Source organism: Onychomys torridus, chromosome 4 (assembly GCF_903995425.1).
Source record: "Onychomys torridus chromosome 4, mOncTor1.1, whole genome shotgun sequence".
Taxonomy (NCBI): Eukaryota; Metazoa; Chordata; class Mammalia; order Rodentia; family Cricetidae; genus Onychomys; species Onychomys torridus.
Window position 1 is genome coordinate 47,548,645 of NC_050446.1, and position 22,219 is coordinate 47,570,863.

The 22,219-nt window shown below is 44.2% G+C and overlaps 1 protein-coding gene across 1 annotated transcript in view; it reads left to right on the plus strand.

Moving 5' to 3' along the window:
- The first annotated feature begins 245 nt into the window (after window positions 1-245).
- The window catches only part of Gorasp2 (golgi reassembly stacking protein 2), a 29,361-nt gene continuing 7,387 nt past the window's right edge, over window positions 246-22,219 (plus strand). Inside the window, exons 1-5 of the mRNA XM_036186028.1 lie at window positions 246-513; window positions 16,464-16,544; window positions 18,361-18,564; window positions 19,061-19,147; window positions 19,849-19,979. Coding sequence (XP_036041921.1) covers window positions 451-513; window positions 16,464-16,544; window positions 18,361-18,564; window positions 19,061-19,147; window positions 19,849-19,979 — 566 coding nt within the window. The 5' untranslated portion in view covers window positions 246-450. The remainder of the gene's footprint in view (window positions 514-16,463; window positions 16,545-18,360; window positions 18,565-19,060; window positions 19,148-19,848; window positions 19,980-22,219) is intronic.

Below are 22,219 nucleotides of genomic sequence, written 5' to 3' on the forward strand. Positions count from 1 at the left end.
AAACCAGACCTAAAACAAACCAAGTGCCCAGCGCGCTTGGCGTTTGCTCCCTTCCCTTTCTGCCTCTGGCCACCAGGAGGAGCTGCAACCACGGAACTTTTCTTCCCGGAACGCAGGATCGCGCCTCGAGGAGTCTTGTCCACGCCGGGGCCCCGTAGCCAAGGCGTCGCGCTCGGAGCCGTATTTCCGCTTTCTCGCGCGCGGGGCCAGGTTCCTCCCCTCCGCGGCCCGCCCGCTCTCGGGCCGTCCCCGCGGGCTCCCGGAAGGGGGCGCTGTCTGCGGCGTCGCAGCGGCCCTGGCTGCCGGGAGACGATCTCCCGGCGGGCTGTGCGGCCCGGCTCGGGCGGCTGCGAGTGCCACGTCCCAAGTGCTACGCGGAGTCGTGGAAGCGGGCGGTGCGCGAGGCGGAGCAGCGCTGAGCCGGCCGGGCCGTACGGATCGCCCGCCGCCATGGGCTCCTCGCAGAGCGTCGAGATCCCAGGCGGCGGCACGGAGGGCTACCACGTCTTGCGGGTAAGGGTTGCGGGGGCGGAGGCCCTGGGGACGTCGGGGCAGCCAGGCCCGACTCCGCCGAGTGTCCTGGGCGCGGCTGCCGGCGCCGCGGCCGGGGACCCGCCGCCCTGGCTCCCGGTCCCTCCGCACGGCCTCGCCGCTTCCTGATCTGAGCTTCGGAGTTGGGCAGGGCAGGGGGCACCGCCTCCAGAAGGGGCCGGAGCCGGTACCTGGGTTCCCGGGGAGAGTGACCGAGCCACAGGGGATGCCACCGCAGGTGTCGATTCGCCTCGGCGCCCCCTGGATGCGTGGAAAGGCCACCTGGGCAGGACAGGACGAAGGAATGGCCTCCAACCAGATTTGACGGACTTGAATTTACTTGATTTTTTTTTTTTTTTTTTGGATTAGGACTTTTCCGTTCCGGGTCGTTCCTGACCCTTCCAGATCTCTTCTACATTTCCTGGAGGAGAGGAACTTCCGTTCTTTTTTCTAAGATGAAATAATCAGGGAGATAAAGGTTTATGTCGGTGTAGTAAAAAGTAATGGGGGAGAATGTTTCCAAAATAACCAGATTGATAGGGGAATGCAGCGCCAGACACCAGGGTGCAAAAACACATCCTCCTGTGAATGGTCTTTTCACAGGAGCCAGGAACCTGGAATGTGGTGTCACCTGTGTGAGTGGTAACGTGAACTGTGAACAGAGTGGCTTCGGTCTGTAGCGCCATTTAGGGACAATATAGTGCCAAAATATGTTAATTTCTCAGGCAAGACAATCTTCCCTGAGAGTGTGATTGCTACCTTTATTTTCTGCCTGGGGTCTCATGTTCTGAGATAACATTCTAAAGTAACACAAATATCTGAATGACAGGGCTGTGATGGGTCACCTTTGTAACTGTCGGGATTGTCGCGTATAACTGCCTCCCATCCCACTCAAAGAGCCTCTTGAAGCCCTGCTCTTAGTAGTGTTTTTCCAGGGTGTTTGTCCATAAGCCATATTATTTTCCAGTTCCCTTCGGCTAACCAAACTTCTGAGTGCCATACTGATAGGTAAATAGAGAACTGCCCCATCTCAGATTCAAAGGGAAATTAATAATAGTGCTTTTTTATCTGGTCTGGTTTTGAGTTGTCTCCGGTGAGGTAAATTATCCTGTTACTAGCCAATTCTCAGAGTGGCTGACTGTGGCTGGCTGTGAACCCTTAGGGATCTGTGATATTTTTATAATAATAAACACTTGGGGAAACCCAGTAAGACACATTAGTGTTAATGAGTAGGAAAAAAAGTCTTTAGGGTCGTAAAAGACAAATCTTCACATCAACAGAACTCCAGTTTAATGACTTCATTCCTGTGCAAGACTGTTGAAGTGTGTTTTCTTATAAATTATTTATTTTATGCACCTTGGTGTTTTGTCTGCATGAGGGTATCAGATCCCCTAGAACTGGAGTTACAGACAGTTGTGAGCTGCCATGTGGGTGCTGGGAATTGAACCCAAGTCCTCTGGAAGAGCAGCCACTGTTCTTTTTTTTTTATTTTTTCTTTTTGAGCTGAGGATCAAACCCAAGGCCTTGGCGCTTGCTAGGCAAGCACTTTACCACTGAGCTAAATCCCCAATCCCCACTGTTCTTAACTGCTGAGCCATCTCTCCAGCCCCCAAAGATTTTCTTTTTGTTGTTGTTGGTGGTTCTTTTGGTTTTTTTGTTTGTTTTGTGGTTTTTTGGTTGGTTGGTTGAGGTTTTGTTGTTAAGACAGAATTTCTCTGTGTAGCCTTGGCTGTCTTGAAACTTGCTCTGTAGACCAGGCTGGCTCTGAACTCACAGAGATCCACCCGCCTCTGCCTCCTGAGCGCTAGGATTAAAGGCGTGCCCCACCACTGCCCAGCAGTGTGTTTTCTTTATAGCTACACTTCGGAGGATTTCTGTGCATACATAGTCAGTAGTACAGGTGTGTTGCCACTCTCCTTCATGAGTTTTAGAAGTACTAGGGGCAGCCTCAGTTACCAGTCCGCATCAGGAGCACAAATGCTGCAGAATATGAAATAATTCTGAAGAGAGTCTTTATCAAAGGGAGCTTTAGTGATTGTGTCATGAAGCAAATGTTTCTGAATCCTTAACCCCCCCCCCCCAATTCTGTCACTCATTTCCTTACCTGTGTTTTCAGAGGAGCAAGAGCTATTTTCTTCTTGCATCTGTTACTGCTTGAATGTGTGATGGTGCATTCCACTACAGGATATTGAGCTTGGGAACCAATGTGTCTGTGGCAGGGAAATCCTGTGATAAACTCACCCGCGTTGGATAAGTTCTACACTGATCTAATATTGTTTCCTTTGCTAATCAATTCCCTGGTGATAGAAAGTTCCCTGGAGATGAACACTGTTTCTGCTCTGATGCCACTCTCTGCTGTTGCCCCACTGTTCTTTCAGGAGTCCGAATAATTGATAAGTAAACTTTCTATTGAGAGATTATTTTCAGTATTTACATTCTGTTCTTCAGTACGAATCTACAGAGGACAGTCTCAAAGATCCAGCAATTCCTTTAAGCAGAATGCTTTTCTTCTTAGGTGTTATGTATTTCTGTCTTCCCCGTTCCAGAGGTGACCAACCACTCCGGAGAGTTTCTCATGTGGCCATTCAGTGTGTTTAATGCGTATAAAAGCATCTCTTTGCACACTGGTTTGTTTTTCTCAGGTCTTTGCTTCTTTGTGTAACCACTGAAAGCACAGGATACATACTGTAAAGTTACTTAGCTGGGCAGTGAGCCTCCTTGAATTGAGCTTCATGGGAGCACATGGATAACTAGCGCCTCCTGGTGTTGAGCATTGACTTTGCTGGTCTCTTACTCTTAAAGGATATGCTGGGAAACTTGAATCTTTTTGTTTCATTTAAAATACATATTCCCAAAATTACAGAGTTTTAATGTTCTATAAATACTGATCTGCATTTTACTAAGTCACTGTGTTTTCTGATTATCTGTCCTTTAGAGAACATTTAAGCAAGTTTCAAGATAAAACAAAGTTACCTGTAATTGTAGTGTCTAGAGGTAAATACTGCTGGAATATTTGTCTTTGTCTTTTTACTTTCCTGTGCTTTACTCAGCTCCTTATTCATGTGCCACAAAGGTTTTGAATGATTTGGCACAATCAAGTAGAGTGTGGGCAAAATGTATAATAGAGCAGGGTGTGGTCGGTCACACCCATAATCCAGCACTTGTGAGGTAAGGCAGGATTGCCAAAAGTTCAAGACCAAGTTTGAGTGTTACAGAAAACAAGAGCAAATAAAGATATGTTAGTCTTCCAGCCTAAATATTCAGCAGCTTTATTTCTTAATAAATAAAGTGACACTTAAGTATTAATTAAAAAGCTGTGCTTTGAAGGAAAAAAATTCTCAAACACCCCAAATATTCTCGAAAAATTATATTTTGAAAGTGGATGCCTGGGCTGAAGAGATGGCTCAGTGGTTAAGATCACATACTGCTCCTGCAGAGGATCCAAGTTCGGTTCCTAGGTGGCTCACAGCTGCCTAGTACTTGAACTGTAGGACTTACACCTCTGCCCTGTGCAGACATGTACACTTACCTCTCCCACCCTACCCCCCCCCCACAACTAAAAATAAAATTAATCTTTAAACATAAAAATAGATTCTTAGGGTTGGCAAGATGGTTAAGTGAGTAAAAGCTCTCGCCACCCAACTTGACACGCATGATTTTAAGTCCTAGGACCCAGATGGTGGAAAAAGAGAGCTGGCTCTGGAAAGTTGTTCTCAAACTGTCCCCTGTGCACTGGGGTGCCTGCGGGCCCACATACTCAAGCTCACAAAATCTAACTAAACTTTATGGGTTTTTTTTAAGTGAACTCTATGATAGTGCATGCCTTTATTCCCAACACTCTGGGGAGCAGAAGCAGGCAGATCTCTGAGTTCAAGCTCGGCCTGGTCCACATGGCAAGTTGAGTTCCAGGCCAGGCACAGTGGTGCACACCTCTCAGCCCAACACTTGGGAGGATCAGGTAAGAGGCTCAGGAGGTCAAGGCCAGTTTGGGGCTACCTAGCATACCAGAGGGGGTGACGTCCTCATCACGCTCCACCTTATTTTTTGAGATGTCATCTCCTACTAAACTGGGCTCACTGATTGGCTAGATTGGCCGGCCAGCAAGCCCCAGGGCTCTCCTCTCTCTGCCCCTCAGCACTGGAATTGCATGCCAGCCCAGCTTTTTAACTGGGGTGCTGGGATCTGAAATCATGCTTTGTACAGCAGGCACTTTATCTCCTGGCCCATCCCCCAACCCAGAAGATGATACTGAAGATTTTAAAACTTGCTTCAAACCCTTTCTGTCCTATGTGCCCCCCCCACACACACACTTTGAGATCATCAAAACTTATTTTCGGAAATAGATAACCACGTCACCTAGTAGACATGGATACATTGAGAGACCATTCTAATATTCCACCCAGGACCACACTTGGGCACTGGGTTCAGCCCTGCTGTTTGCTCAGTGGTCCTGTGAACCTCTTCAGACTGCCTGTTTATCTGAAGGAGACCACAGCTGTGCCCATCCCTCCGCCTTCACCACCCAGCCCCATGTCACACGTTAGACATGAAAAGACTTGAAAACAAGTGAATGCTCTTAAGTCTTTTTTTTTTTTTTTTTTTGAGCTGAGGATTGAACCCAGGACCTTGCGCTTGACTAAGAAAACTTAGTCCAGGGGCTAACAGGGTGGCTTGCTAGGTACCTAGGCTTGCACACAGGCCTGTCAACCTCAGCTTGATCCCTGAGTCAGTCCCTCAAGACATTAGGAGGGACGTGACTCCTGAGAGTTGTCCTCTGATCTCCACACCCATTCTGTGTGTGCATAACTGCACTCTTTCATACATGCACGCACATGCACACACACTAAAGATAAAGAAATACGAAAAATAAAATAAGTTTGGCTCAAATCTTACCCTTTAATTCCTGTCCCTAAAGCACACACATATATGGTGCTTGTTACTTTTAAAGAATTTTCTTCGTTTTTTGAAGAAACTGTCTGTTTGTTGACACTCATTACCTTCCCCACTGTGACTGAATACATTCATTAAGTTCCTAAGAGCCAGGTGGTCACAGCGATCCACCTTTGGTGTTCTTCATGCTTTCAGCCTCACAGACCATCTGGTTGGCTGCCTCTCTTCCCAGCTAGAGAAAGCACAGGGAGGGTCATCTGATTTACCTAATCACAAATCACGCTTACCTTTCCCAAGGAAAACATCGAAGTCAGTGTTTGAGCTGAGGGATTTGGATAGCTTTTGCTCCCCAATCCCAGATCTTTTCTAGAAAGCTGACACACGTAATGGCAGGTCTTTGGCCATTTTATGCCAATTCTTTTCGGTCATCAAAATAGGGTTTTGTGTTTTGTTTTGTTTTGGGGGGGGGTTGCTTGTTTGGGATGGGGTCTGCTTGTGATGAAACTTGTGAGCTAAAGTCCCAGCCCTCTGACTAGTTGGGACTACAGGCATGCTACTGCAGCTTAATAAATAATTCATTTTAAATTGCTTTACATGTTACACATTACATCATAGGACCAGTGTCAGAACATGCCCTTTGAATTATTTGGAAGAGCATGAGAGGAGAATGTGTTGGTGAGGCCCAGCATCTTCTAGCCTGTTGCAGAACCATTACTGTATGTTATGTCTTCTATAATCACGGAGCTTTTAGATTTCATTCTTGTCATGCCACATTTGCATCCTTCCATTGCGGTGATCGTGTAAGCACACACATGTAGTATAAGGAAGGGTTCATGTGTACAGTTGAAGTGAGTCCTCCAGGGGTCACATGCATGGAATTTATTTTCTAGTCTCTTTTAGTTTTGGGTTTTGAGTTAGGGCCTCACTTTTTAGCCCAGTTTGGAACTCGTTAGATAGCCTAGGCCAGCCTCAAACTTGTGGTAATGCCCCTGCATCAGCCTCTTGAGAACTGGGCTTATAGGTGGCCCCCACACTCAGGTCTTGTTTAGCATCTCTGCTACTTTTGAGTCCGGACAAAAGTGAGAGATCCAGGGGACATGACGGCCCAGTCGTCCAGAGAGACCGAGGAGAAAGAGTCTGCTGTAATTGGGCTGTGGAGATAGCTCAGCAAAGTGGTTGCCAAGCACAGGGACCTGAGTTCAATCCTCACCACCCACATAGAAGAAATCATAGGCATGCTTGTAATCCATGCACTGGGGAGGCTGAGCCAGCCAGTGTAGCCTACTTGATGAGTTCTGGGTTAGTGAGAGATCCTGTCTGAAAAAGAAAGGCAGAACGTGCCAGAGGAAGACCTGAGTTACCCTCTGACCTCATCAGGCATGAGTGCATCCACATGCATACACATACAAGAATCCGTGTTCCTAACATCAGAGAAATGCACCCAGTCAGAATGGCCACCATCAATAAATCTAACAACAAATGTTGGAGAGGATGTAGAGAGAAATGAACCCTTTTTACTGTTGGGATGCAAATTAATACAGCCATTGTGAAAATTAGTTTGGAGATTTCTCAAAAAGTTAAAAATAGAAATACGATATAGACTCAGCTGTTTCACTCCTGGGCAAATACCCAAAGAATGCCAAACTGTACCATAGAGGTGTTTGCTCCATATGTATTGCTGCTTTATTCACTATAGCAAAGAATTGGAATCAACCTACTTGTTTATCAACGGATGAATGGTTAATACAAATTTGGTATATATGTATAAAATGGAATACTACTCAGCTCTTAAAAATGAAGTCCTAGAATTTGCAGAAGAGTGGATGGACTTAGAATGTGTGATATTAAGTGAGGTCACACACTCTCAGAAAGAAAAAAAAAACTTCATGTTCTCCCTCGTGCAGGACCTAGCCAGTAATATATGTATTTGTGTAAACAAATGTACATGTGGGTACATTATATCATGTAGGAAAGAGAACAAGAAGAGCTAATATTAGAAGAAGGACTGGGTGTGGGTAATGAGCATGAGTCATGAAGGAGAATATAAAGCTAGTTGTTTGATCTGGTTCTTACTGTTCATGGAGTTTTCATTTTGGGTGATGGATAAGTGCATACAAATATATTGGGGGGGGGCAGAGCCTGAAGAGACGCTCAGAGATTAAGGGCACCGACTGCTCATCCAGAGGAGCCTGAACCCACCAGGCAGTCACAGGCTCACAAAAATCAGTACAGCAGCTGGGAGACACAACATCTTCTTCAGGCTTTTGCAAGCATGAGCAAAGCACCCTACACAAAATAATAAAATTAAAAGTTACTATATATTAGGTAGTAAACTATTCAATCCAATGTGTAGCTCCACAGCTGCTGTTTTGAATGTCCACTTTAACTGTTCATTTAGTTACATAGTCTTTGGGTTTGATTAATTTCTGTGTGTGTTTTTTTTCTTATTTACAACCTTTTAAACTAATAAAGTTTAAACTTAAACAAGGAAGGTGATACAATAATAAAATGACAGCTGTACCCACTTTACCTGCTGTCTCCAGAAAGTCCCCTGTGGCTCCCTTTCCTGTTGCTTGCTCTCTGGTAGCCAGTGAGTATCCACCAGCTGGGATTAGTGTGAGTGCTGAAAGGCTGGAGGTCAAGTCTAGCTGGAGGAAGTAAACCACTGAGGTCATGTCCATTCTGCTATTTCTTTTCTCTGCCTCTCAGCCGCCATGTTGTAAATGCTCTGCTCCGCCCACTTCCCGCCCTCCAGGTCATGATGGACAGGCACCTCTGAACTGAGCCAGGTGAACCCTTCCCTTAGGTTGATCTGCCGTGTGTTTAGTCTCAGTGAGGAGGAAAGGGCTTGAACTAGTGCAGATGCTTTATCGGAGGGAATCAGTAATGAATCTGTGTGCAGGCAGGGAGGGAGACTGGTGAGTGATCCAGGGTAAGTTTGGAAACTTTAGTAGATCAGCAGATGAGAAAAGTGGAAAGTTAGGGCCGTAGAGATGGCTCAGCGGGTGGAGAGGCACCCACTCCAAAGACTGACCACTGGAGTTCAGCCCGTGAAACCCACATGGTGGACAGCGAGGAGTGACTCTCACAATTGTCCACACGCCACACGCATGTGCCATGATATGCACACACTCACCGTCACACAAAAAAGAAATAAATGTAAAAAGAAAAGTTGAAAGTTAATTGCATTTGTAACCTGGAACTTAATTGAACAAAGAGCTAATGCTACTATTTAAAGTTTTTCAAATTTAAAAGTTTTGCAGCTCAAAGTAACACACTAATACAGAATATTATGTGCCATGAAAAATGCCCTTATTATGTCATGAATTTTTAATATGTTGACTGTTCTGGTTATCTGATTGAAAGAAATCGTGATAGGAAGAAGAAACAACCTAAATTGATTTTTTTTTTTTTGGCCTACAGAAATTTCCCCTTAGTAGCGGCCAGCATTTAGGGCCCCCTTTTTAGAAATAAACGATTCAGATTCTAACTTTTAGACATTATGTTGGGTGGGTTTTGTTTGTTTTCTATTTTGCTTTTGTTTTGGTTTGTAAGACAGAGTTTTGTGCATCCCAGACTGGTCTCAGCTCACAGTGTAGCAGAAGATAACCTTGAACTCATCCTGTTCTCCACTACACAGGCATTCACCACCATTCACACTTATTTTTTGGTGATGGAAATGGCTCATTTACAATCTCCAGAACATTGTATCCTAGCAAGCACTGATCCATGTCTCCATGTCTTGCCTTTTCAGAATTCCGATGGTTGGCACCATCCTGTCTGTATAAAGCTATTCACAGCAGCTTGTTGAAAATCCTGTGTTTAAAATGTGTTACATTCCCCTAGCATCACAAGTAGCACTAAACACAATGCTGCCCTCTCGTATCTTGTTTGAGGTAGATGTGAGGCAAACACTCTCAATGAGCCAGCCTTCATGACCATCTAACATATGTGCTTTGTTGAAATTACCGTGTAGACTTGAGCTGCCCAGTAGAGTAGCCTCTGGCCACATATGGCTATTTTCAATAAGTTAAATAAAATTTAAATTGCAGCTCTTAGTTTACTAGCCAGCTTTGTGGAAGATGTTCCTGGTGGCTGCCGTATTGGAGGACACCCGTTCAGAGAACCACCGTCAGGACTGAGGCTCGTGCAGCAGCTAGCCAGGGCCTTGTGTTGTCCTTCCCACGAGACACTCTCGCATTTTGCCTTTCATGTGAGCTCTCAGTAAGTGTTAGTGCTAGGTGCCCCACAGCCCTGCAGTCGCTTCTCTACCTGGCCTTGGCCTGTTACTCTGTTGCTGGCTTGGAGAGCAGACTTGTAAATTATGTAAATGTGACTCTAAGAGGGGCCCTTGTGTTCTTGGGAAGAAGGAACAGCAGAGCAAGTTTGTTCTTTTTGTAGCCTTGCATTGGCTGCTCAGTCTTTTTCTTTTGAACCTAATTGAAGGTTCTTACATTTTCTCTGAAGGTAAGGTGCGGACATGCTCTTAGATTATAGTCATTTCATTTCTACTTTCCGGTAGAGGGAGAATGCCTGAGGGTGGTGTATTAAAAGGTCCGTACAAGAATATAACTGTGAGTATTTACAAGCCACTCTCAACAGCATCCCCTTCCACTCCCATCCCTCCCCAGAGGGAACGCTCTCTGTACCACACTGATTTCTACATTGACAGTTAGTTGGCCTGTTCTTGAATGTACTTGTTTCTATGTGTCTTCTTTGCCTCGCATACTGCTTTTTATCCAGGCTGTGTTTATTGTAGTCCTTTGTTTAGTATTATTATTTAATACTGTTGAAAAGATGCCAGACTTCCTTATCAGTCAATCTGCTGTGGATAGGCGTTTGTGTAACATTTAGTTTGGGACTATTACAAGTAGCACTGTTGTGGACATTGTCCTGTGCCTTTGGAGAATATTTGCATACCTGTTTCTGTGGGAACACACTTTCAGAATGAATATTAGATCAAAAGGTGTGCATGTTTTCAGTATGAATAAATACTGTCAAATTGCTATTGAGAGCCCCCTAGTGGTGGTTCAGCTTTCTGGGTGTGCATCCTCAGTCACCATCTTTCTTGTTTGAGGCGTTCTGATAGGTACGTAGTGATGCTGCATCATGGTCTTGCTTTGCATTTCCTTGATGATCACCAAGGTTAAGTCATTTTCATATTTACTCTCTTGTGTTTAGTGTCAGCTAAAATTATTTACCCATTTCTCTATTAGCTGCCTTTTAAAAAGCATCTTTATTGAGATACAATTTTCTTACCATAAACTCCAGTCTCTTAAAGTATATGTTTTTCTGGTTTTCAGTATATCCAGAGTACAGTCATCTTCACCATCGGTGTCCAGAGATCATTTTATGACTTGGGGGAAAGCCCATATCAGTTAGTAAAGACTCCCTAGCTCTCAACCTTGAGCAACTACTAACCTCCTTCCTGTCTTTGTGGGTTCCTCTGTACTGGAATTTCATACTTGGGATGATGCAATACCTGCTCCTTTTAAATAATTTTTTTAAACTTTATTTTATATGCATTGGTGTCAGATCTCCTGGAACTGGAGTTACAGACAGTTGTGAGCTGCCACGTGGGTGCTAGGGATTGAACCCGGGCCTTCTGGAAGAGCAACCAGTGCTCTTAACTGCTGAGCCATCTCTCCAGCCCCTAGGCGCTCCTTTGAACTGGCTTGAGTTAGCATAATGCTTTCAAGGTCCATCCATGTGGTTGTATGTATTACTGACTGCAGCACTACCCTCCTTTTTGTGGCCAGACCATGTTTTGTTTATGCAGTCATTGTAAGGATTTGGGATAATACTGTTAAGAAATTCTTATTCAAAGTTTTTATTTACTTATTTTTGGTTCTTCAAGATAGGGTTTCTTTGTGTAGCCCTGGCTGTCCTGGAACTTACTCTGGAGACCAGGCTGGCCTCAAACTCACAGAGATCCTCCTGAGTGCTGGGATTAAAGGTGTGTGTCACCCCTGATGGGCTTTATTCAGGTTTTTGTCTGGATTTTATCTATTTTCATTGTGTACTTAGAACTGTGTTTAACACTGAGGATTTGACAGACTCTACAGTGGCTGGCCCAGTTTACATCCTCACAGCATGACCTCTTCTCCACCTTGTTGCCAGCACTAGCTCCTCCCCCCCCTCTTAATTGTAGCTGTTCTAATGGGTGGGGGATGCTTTCTTATTGTGGTTTTATAATGTTTGTGTGTGTGATCACACGTGTGTGCATGCATGTGGAAAGCGGAGGTCTACCTTGGCTGATTGGTCAGAGCCGCATCTCTCCGGCACTGGTTTGACAAGCCTACACTGCCAACCCTGTTTTTGGGTAGGCTGGGATAGTGCTCAGGGTTCAGGCTTGTGGGACAAGACCCTGCCAGCAGAGCTGTTCCCCAGCCCTTACTGTCCTTTTTTGTTTGTTTGTTAAGACTGCTCGGACTTGGTTCAGGACCCAGACCCTGTTGGGTGTGCGCTGTGGCTTCTCTCAGGTGCTCATCTTGAAGAGAAGGTGCTCCTGCCTGTGCAGTTTCTCACTTTTTCTGTGGGTGAATGCTGCTGTTTGTTTACATTTTTGGAAGTCTTTGCACTCTGGAAGGTCTCGGATAGTCAGTGCTTTTCTCTGTGAGCGGCACTGTTTTTCTCTTGACCTTTGATCCGCCATCCATCTGTAGTTAATTTTTGAGAGGCAGCCTTATTGAATGAGTCTCCTCAGCTAGCACTTTACAAGACTACTTATTTGTTTAAAGAGCAGCAGGTACTTAATCCATAGTTAAAGAGTAACTAGTATCCTGGTACTAGTGGGTTGCAAAAATTTACCAGGTAGCTGCTGGTTGGGAGATGAGCTTCCTTTCTGGACGGCTTCTGTCATGTGCTGGATGGAGCTCAGAGGGTCTTGTCAGCTTTAACTCAGTGCAGCTTTACAGTGTTTTTAAATACTGTCCTTCACTTGTAGATAAGAGGATGGGGCCCGGGGAGTAAACAGACTTGACTAACCACACGCACAGTCGTTCATTGATAAATCCACAGCTTAAAACCGTTAGTCCTGGCGGGGATAGTGGCACGAATCTCTAATCCCAGCACTGGTTTTCCAGGCCAGTCAGCCAAGTGAGACCCTGCCTTAAAACAAGCAGAACACCAACAGCTGTCTCAGTCCACTCCCAAACTCTTCTTACCTTTTCTTTACCATTGTTGAAAATCTTAAATTTCAAATTTAACCCATTTCTCCTAAATTACTGTAGTATGATATTTGGCCCTGTAATAAGTGTCAAACGGTCCATGGAATCGGGCACATACAAGTTTTTGTTTTGTTTTGTTTTAATTAAGATGGGTTTGAAAGAAGCAGAAGGTAAATGAACAAGTGGGATCTTACAAGGAACAGAAAGTATTGAAATAGTCTTGATGCTGGGGAGATTCTTGTCAGTGGATAATACTACACCAGGAGCCTAGCCTTGCAGAGTCCCAGCACCAGTGTCCAGAGCTCCCTCTGCTGGTGTCTAGCAATAATTAAGATATCGCCCTGCCCTAATTGGTGCTGGGCTCTAATGGTATAATAAATTTGAGAAAGAAATTAATTTCAAGGTCCATTAAAAACAGATGAAATCAATGCTTGTAGCAAATGAAATGGAAAAATGGAGAGGGTTGTTTATTTCTTTTAGAATTCAGACTAAGCTGTTGGAGCCTTTTTAAAGAGTTGCTACTTCTGATGATATTGGGAGCTTTCCATTTCAAACAAATACTTTAAACTTTACATTGTGAGGGCGGTGGAGGACACATGCTAGGAATCACTATGGGGTCACCTTTGGAAGTTGATGATATTGCAAGAGTACTGTCCTTGGCTCTTTTTAACTAAAAGATAAACTTTTCAGGGAAGAAACCCAAGCTTGATCTGTAAACTAGTTGGATTCTAAATAAAAGTTCTATCAGTGACAATCTAGAAGCTGTATTAGATCATTAATATTTAGATAATGTGATTGTATATGGACCCAGTTAAAAGAGAAAACTCATTCTGAGGGGTGCTTTATCTCTTCCTCACCTGGGCCATCTCACATCTAATTGATAGCCACTTGTGACTGGGCTGTGACTTCACCCTCCCCACCACACCTGGACTGTAACTTGATTTGTTGGGTATGATTTCTTGTAAGTCAGGATTTCTCTGCTGTGTAGCCCATCCCAGCCTCAACCCAATGGTGGTTTGTTTTTGTTTTTTTTTTTTTTCTCAGCTTCCTGAGTGCTGACACCACAAGCATGTCCACATGCTCTGGGAAGTCCCCATCTGCCTTTCAGAGTTGCCATTTGAGGAGAAATCTGTTTGATATTTTGGCTTTTAGCTGTTTTGATAATACATCAAGTGGGAAAGCTTTCATTTAAGAGAACCAGCCATAAGGAAATCGAGGAATATATTCTGAGGTTTTTTTATTAGCATAACACCCTTGGAGTTAGAAATGGCTCAGTCGTTAAGAGCACAGAGTCTGTTCTCAGAGAGGACTGAGTTCAGTTTTCAACACCCACACCTGACAGCTCACAACCCCTCAGTGACTCCAGCTTCAGGGAATCTGATGCTCTCTTCTGGCTCATACACAGACACATACATATAAATGTAAATAGAAATAAGATTGTATTTTATTTTTTGAAACCCACCCTCACTAGTAATCCCAGCTGGCTTAGGACATGATATGGAGATCTACCTGCCTCTGCCTCCTCAGGGCTAGGACTAATGTGCACCACTGTGCCACCCAACCCCTCACAGAAATCTTTTAAAGGAAATAAGTAGTGAGAACCTTTGATGCTGACTTTTATTAAAACTAGTATCTCTTAAATAATTATTTTCTTTAATAATTATTTATAAAAAGGACTTACAATGGAGGATCACTGAGATGGACAAAGAATTGAATATTTAGGAAAGGCAGAAGACCCATCTGTGGAGAAAGTGAAAATCACAGCTTTTTTTTCAAACAACTTTTCTTAGGATGAGATGAGCCCAGAGCTGCAAGTCCACTAAACAGACTGCTGTGTCCTGCCCTGGGTCCTCCCTTCACTGTGGTTGGGTGCTGTGTGTGCCCTGGGTCCTCCCTTCACTGTGGTTGGGTGCTGTGTGTGCCCTGGGTCCTCCCTTCACTGTGGTTGGGTGCTGTGTGTGCCCTGGGTCCTCCCTTCACTGTGGTTGGGTGCTGTGTGTGCCCTGGGTCCTCCCTTCACTGTGGTTGGGTGCTGTGTGTGCCCTGGGTCCTCCCTTCACTGGGTTGGGTGCTGTGTGTGCCCTGGGTCCTCCCCTTCACTGTGGTTGGGTGCTGTGTGTGCCCTGGGTCCTCCCTTCACTGTGGTTGGGTGCTGTGTGTGCTCTGGGTTCCCCCTTCACTGTGGTCCTATTTAGACCCCTGTCCCCCCTGCCTTCCCATCCACTCCTCTCGCTGTCTTTTGCTAATAAGAAACTGACACCTTAGGTGCACATTCTCCGTTCCTGATTATGTCCTTCTAGCACCCCTCAGACTTGATCCCACACTTACAGGGGACCATAATAAAGTTTTAATACAGTAAACACTGGCCCATCTCTATAATGGAGCATTACTTACTTACTGAGCAAAAGAAAAACATCCATTTTTTGTTGTTGTTGTTTAGAGCTAATGATAATTTGGTTTTTTTGTTTTGTTTTTTACTCTTTGGGGGCCTGCCACCCAGCTCCCAAATAAATCACATGGAGGCTTATTTTTACTTATGAATGCCCAGCCTTAGCTTGGCTTATTTCTTGCCAGCTTTTCTTAAATTATGCCATCTACCTTTTGCCTCTGGGCTTTTATCTTTCTCTATTTTTGTATAGTTACTCTGTTCCTGGTTGTGTAGCTGGGTGGCTGGTCCCTGGTATCCTCCTCATTTCCTTTTCTTGTTCCTTGATCTTTCTTCCCAGATTCCTCCTCTTATTTATTCTCTGCCTACCAACCATGCCTGTCCTTTCTGCTGCCTGGCTATTGGCCATTCAGCTCGTTTTTATGCCAATCAGGTGTTTTAGGCAGGCACAGTAACACAGCTTCACAGAGTTAAACAAATGCAACATAAAAGAATGCATCATTAAAACAAATGTTCCACAGCATAGACAAATGTAACATATTTTAAACTAATATTCTACAACAGATACTAAAGTAAATAAAAAAAATTGACCCAAGAAGTAAAGTACAATTTTGAATGATACTGGCCTTAAGTGAAATATATTCTAGGAATGATCCTGGCCCCATTTCAAAGTATTAAAATCATGTGTCTCTGTGGGAATATCTATCGCTTTATGTGCATATGAATGTGTATAAAGTGTAATTTGCATAGCCTCAGAATTGCCCTTAGCGCCGTGTGGTCTAATGCCAGGGATGGTGGCGCATACCTTTAACTCCACCCTTAGGGAGCTGAGGCAGGAAGATGCTGGCAGTTCCAGACTAGCCTGGACTACAGCATAAGACCCTGTTTCCAGAACCCAAAGAGGACTGCATAGTCTTACAGGCCATCAGCCTACACATATTAGTGCAAACTTCATTGTCGGGTCGTTTCGATAGTGTCAGTAAATGCGCTCAAGCAGAGTGGAAACTTCTTTTACTGCCAGGTGTGAGCTAGCACAGACCGTTCTCCCGTCCCAAACAACAGCAGCAGAGTTACACACCAGCATACTTTGGAAAAGCAGATGCAAAGTTAATTGTATTCACTTTGGGTTTTATTGGTTATATTTCTATTGCTGGTTGTCAGTGTTACTATGAATTTAGAAAATGCGGTAGTTAATTTTAGTCCACTTCAGATGGTCCATTTAGAACTGCTCTCTCGTTCTAGTCCTGAATCTGTTAGGCTGTGTGCACTTCCTTCCTCTTCCGTGATCCTCTGCGTAGCTGGCTGGCTGCCCTGACACTGTTCCCTTGTTGATGTTGAAGTGAGTGGTGTCCGGGACCAAAGGCCGGAACACGTCTTTCTGTCTGTAGTGATTGTTTGACATGTCATCTGCTGATCTGGGGAGGGTACCTCCCACCTGCACCCTCTGCCCCTACCGCAAGTATTCATTTCAAGTATTCTTTTTACAGGTACAGGAAAATTCCCCAGGACACAGAGCTGGGCTGGAGCCTTTCTTTGACTTTATCGTTTCTATTAACGGTTCGAGATTAGTAAGTTCAGCTTTTTATGGTTTTGTATATAGAACTTTGTGATTTTCTTCAAAGTGGAATTATTCTAAATGTCTAGGTTGGCTGTGTATCAGCTATGTTTTAGAAAAAATCATGTTAGGGGCTAGTGAGATTTCTCATTGGTAAAGATGCTTGCCTCGGGAGTCTCGGGACCTGAATTCAGTCCCTGAGGGGAGACTGACCCAACAGATTTCTTCTGACCTCCACCTGCCGTGTGGAGCAAGAGCACAGACCACCGCCACCACCTCCACCGCCACCACCACCACCTCCACACACCACCATCACCACCACCTCCACTACCACCATCACCACCACCATCACCACCACCTCCACACACCACCATCACTACCACCTCCACTACCACCATCACCACCACCATCACCACCACCTCCACACACCACCATCACCACCACCTCCACTACCACCATCACCACCACCATCACCACCACCTCCACACACCACCATCACCACCACCTCCACTACCACCACCACCATCACCACCACCTCCACTACCACCACCATCACCACCACCTCCACTACCACCTCCACTACCACCATCACCACCACCTCCACACACCACCATCACCACCACCTCCACCACCACCACCACCACCAAAAAATCAGGTGTGCACACACTCATGATATACTTACATTTTGGGTTTTTGTTGTTGTTGTTGTTGTTGTTGTTGTTTTTAAGACAGGGATTCACTATGTAGCCCTGGAACTCACTCTGTAGACCAGGCTGGCCTGGATCTCCCAGAGATCCACTTGCCTCTGCCTCCTGAGTGCTGAGGCTAAAGGTGTGCACCACCATTCCCAGCATATTTAATTTTTAAAAGGATGATGCTAATGAACGTTAAAGAATCACATCGTCTTGGGAAGTAGAATCACTCCAGATCTGTCCTTCGTATATTAAAGTGTGGTTTTCCTAGGCTGGTGGGAAATGGACAGGAAGCTGTCACTTGCCTGTCGGTTTTCTTCAACTCAGTCCCACAATATGTAAATTTATCGGGACAACAGAAAGAGTTGTTCTCCAAAAACTGCTTTTTCTAAACTGTCTTTAGTTCACTGTTGATACAGTCCTTTGGAAAAGAAATTATGTCACTTCTGAAAAGGGAATTCTCATAACAGTATCTCTTTGGCTTATTTTTATAATGGTCTTATTAAGTTTTTGTTCATTATTTGTCAATGTCTCTGACATAGTGGCCTTTGATTATATAATGAAATATCAACATTGTTTCTCTTCTTCTCCTTTAATTAACCCCTAATAAACAATAGAGCATATATTAGAAGGAGGGTCCAAAATTAGACTTTAAGGTCAGCACATATTTGAGATGTTTGTTTGTTTTGTTTTTTGAGACAATATTTCTCTGTGAAACAGCCCTGGCTGTCCTGGAACTCACTTTGTAGACCAGGCTGGACCCTGAACTCACAGAGATCCTCCTGCCTCTCCTCCCAAGTGCTGGCATTAAGGGATGCACCACGCCACCTAGTTATATTTTAGATTTTAAAAGCAGTCTTTGTAACTTTATTGGAGATGCAGCTTGCCACGGCATGTTTTGTTTCCAGTCACTGGGTCACTCTAGTGTTGGTTGGTGTTCCACGGTTGGCTGTTAGAAAAGGAGTCACTGGCCAACCACTGAGTTCTGATTTTCTGACATTCTATGGGAAGAAACATTTGAAGTTAGTAAAACCTCTGCCTGATGAGTTTGTTATTTATACTGATTATTGATGAGATGCTAAACTGATGATTATTAGCATTATTTTTATTATTAAAGACTGATTTCTGTGTTTGTAGAATAAAGACAATGACACTCTCAAGGATTTACTGAAAGCCAATGTTGAAAAGCCTGTAAAAATGCTCATCTATAGTAGCAAAACCCTAGAGCTTCGGGAGACCTCAGTTACACCAAGCAACTTGTGGGGCGGCCAGGGCTTGCTGGGGGTGAGCATCCGTTTCTGCAGCTTTGATGGTGCCAACGAGAACGTTTGGCATGTGCTGGTAGGTATTGAGCGTGAACTACTCCTATGGGTGTAAACACAGTGTAGAAAGCTGGGGGGGCACTGGTCATCTCCAGGTTGGGCGAGTATAGGGATATTATTATTATTAGGGATGGTATTGGATTGTTCAGATATTATTAGGTATTAGATATTATTGTTAGAGATTGTATTAGATTATTTTGTAGAGATATTACTGGTTTGGGTTCCTGAAAATCAGCATTCATTGCTTTTTAGATATGAATTATTTTTAATCCAAGAAAGAGAAGCCAAAGAGTCGATAATGCAGACAGTGATAGAAATATTTTAAGTATTAAATATTATATACTTTTTGTGGTTGGAAATTTAAAATACATATATTCTGTAGTTTCTTAGATTTATGTTATCTCTAATGTGGGAATGTTGGGGGTTCTGCAGTCAAACTATAATTAAGAGCTGTCATTATAAAACTGGAATAATGCTTTCTGTGTGTTGAGTTGGGTATGTCTGTGTCATCCTAGGAAGTGGAACCAAATTCCCCAGCAGCACTGGCAGGCCTGAGACCTCACAGTGATTACATCATTGGAGCTGATACTGTCATGAATGAGGTAATTAGAGCACAGCTTAGGAGGAAACACGCAAGGTAGTTAGTTCCTGTGTTCCTTAGTAATGAGTTACATCACATGATTTCCTCTCTGCTTTTGGAGTTCAGGATATGCACATGCTTTGCATTTAAAGTTAAAAATTCTGTCTTTGCTGATCGTGATACTTAATGCCTGAGGGTATTAAAAGGAACAAACATCTGGAAGTTGTGTCCTCGGGTGTAACTGTGAGGGGACATCATGTGGTCATTGCACAGGTTCTCTGTGACACAGACTCCTCTAGTGTATCTGTAGCACATCTCACCTTGTCACTCATTATGACAGTGCTGCAGAGGTCCCTCAGCTCAGCTGTGCTGCCCGGATCCTTTTTCTTGTCTCTTCGCTAGTGGGAGGACACACAAAATCAAAAATAAGGCACCCTGAGTAACCTGAAGAATTTGCAGAACTTGATGAGTTTGTATTCGGACACTGGTGAGGGCTGTGGAACTGGCCTGAGCCCTGGTGTCTAGTGAGCTTGCTTGAATTACTCTGCACATTAAATTCGACCCTGCTGGGCCAGTTGGTATTAAATAGTGATGCCGTGTCTAAGGTAGGGCCCAGAAGCTAAGTTCTAGGAAGTGTCTTGGCTGATTCTGACAGGAGCTGACTTTTGAGAACTACTGTTCTCAACTACAATACCTTCAAGTGTTTCTCCTGACGGTTCACAGTCTGAAGACCTGTTCAGCCTTATTGAGACCCACGAAGCAAAGCCCCTGAAGCTCTACGTGTACAACACGGACACCGACAACTGTCGGGAAGTGATCATTACACCCAATTCTGCGTGGGGTGGAGAAGGCAGGTAAGGTCATTCTCAAGGTGAAGTTGTGACTGCTTAACTTAGCGGTCAGATGTGTTACAACTTTGATTTTACCTTACTATAAAAGAATGCTTTTAGGGCTGAAGAGCTGGCTCGGGAATGAAGAGCACTGGCTGCTCTCCCAGAGGTCCTGAGTTCAATCCCCAGCAACCACATGGTGGCTCTCAACCATCTGTAATGAGATCTGGTGCCCTCTTCCGGTGTGCAGGCACACATGCAGGCAGAACACTGTATACATAATAAATAAATAAATTTTCTTTAAAAAAAGAATTTTATTTTTAAGTAACATCTTGATTTCTTTTTAAAACTCATTGGGAAAAATTATGTAGAATATTTAAATTAATAATTCATTTTTTAAAGGCACGTGCCTGGGGAGCATAGTACCCATGTTATAGCCTGTCTGTTTTGCTTTTTTCTTCCTGACTGAAGAGCTAACTTCTTTCTAATTTGAGAATTTCTGAGTGTAAGTCATAATTACAGAACTTAGGCAGGGTTTGGAAACTACACATGTTCTCACCCCTGCTCAATTGGTATGGTTTTCTTGCTACATGGAACAAGGAAGGACTCCATATGGGCTCCATATGCTCACAGTATTTTTATTTCACTAACCTAAGGTTCTTGAGTTAAATGTGGTAATTTAAACATGTTGAGTTAAATTCACCACCAGAATTCTAAGTTGTTGTAATTGAAGAAAAGTGAGATAGGGTATCTCTCTGCATCTGAGCTGCCCGTGGCAGCCCTTTATCACGTTCACACTGTCCACTGTCCAGGCTTGCAAACACCCAGATATAAGACCTTCTCAAGGCATTCATAATTGATCCGCCTCAGGGGCTGATGGAGCTGGGCTGGTAGATTTCTTGCCTAGGAAGCACAAGACCCTGGCTTTGGTCCCCAGCTCTGCATAAAACCAGATGTTGTTCATATGCCTTTAATCCCAGCACTCAGGAAGTAGAGGCAGAAGGATCATAAGTTCAAAATCATCCTGGACCACATAAGGCTATTTTTTTTAATTGTTTTTTTAATCTACTTTAGGACTGCCTCATAAACTAATTTGCAAAGAAGCTTCTGTGTACATTTGGTGGCAAATTTTTTTCACAACACCAGAGTGACCATTTCCTGGTGTGTTTTCTTTCTCTTGCTGTGATAGAATACCCTGACAAAGAGCAGCCTGTGGGGAGATAGCAGTTGTCCTAGCTTACAGTATCAGGCTACAGCCCATCACTCAGGGGAAGTCACTGTAGCAGGAACGTGAGACATCAAGTCACACCCATCTATAGCAGAGAGAAAATGGGTGTGTGCATGCTTCGTGCTCAGCTAGCTTCCTCAGTTCTTACACAGGACCCAAGCCAAGGGATGGTGCTGCCCACAGTGGGCAGGGTCTTTCTACAGCAGTGATGTCAAGTTGGCAGGACTAACATCACAGGGTGGAAGAGTACCCAAGTCAGATTGGCACCACAAGAGTGCTCGGTGAGCATGGGGCCAAGGGCGGGGAAAGGGAGTGGGTTTGGAGACATGAAGCCCAGCTGTGCAGGACATTGCTAGTTCTTTCATGTTTAGCGACGACGTTGACTGTACGCTGCTGTGTTCATATTTAGAGCCCTTCTTTTGTAAACATCCGGCTCTCCTTTTCTTTGAAGACTTTTCTCTATGTGGTTTAGTACCACTTATGGGCATCTCTTTCGGCAGTCCCTTTTTGGCCATTTTCTCAGGTGTGCTCTGCCTTTACACCCAGTTTCTCTGCCTCCTCCCTTCCTTCCTCAGAAGCCAACGGTGTGTTACTCAGCTGCTCTTCATCTCCAGCCTCTCTTGAGTTTGCAGCAGATCTTGCTGCTGCTGCCAGCTCTTTTCTCTGTCATCACCTAGTTATTTTGACTAGCAGGCACCTTATAAGCCAGTATGTGAGTGCCCACCCCAGTGCTCAGAAGGATGACGTAGCAGGATTGTGAGTTCAAGACCAACCTGGACCACATAGCTTGACCCTGTTGCTCCCATCAAAGACTGTCCCCCAGCAAAAATAAAAAACAAACAACAAAAAAACTTGCTTTAAAGTGTGATTATGCCCAAAAGGCTGTCATTGATCAGTATAGATGACTTAAATTTCTTCCTCTAAATTTGAGTAAAAATTATAGCTTTGATGATAAAAGACAATGGAAGTGTAATTTTGAAATATAACTGTAACAATATGATTTGAATGAGGAAGAAGTTGGCCGCTGCTCACTCCA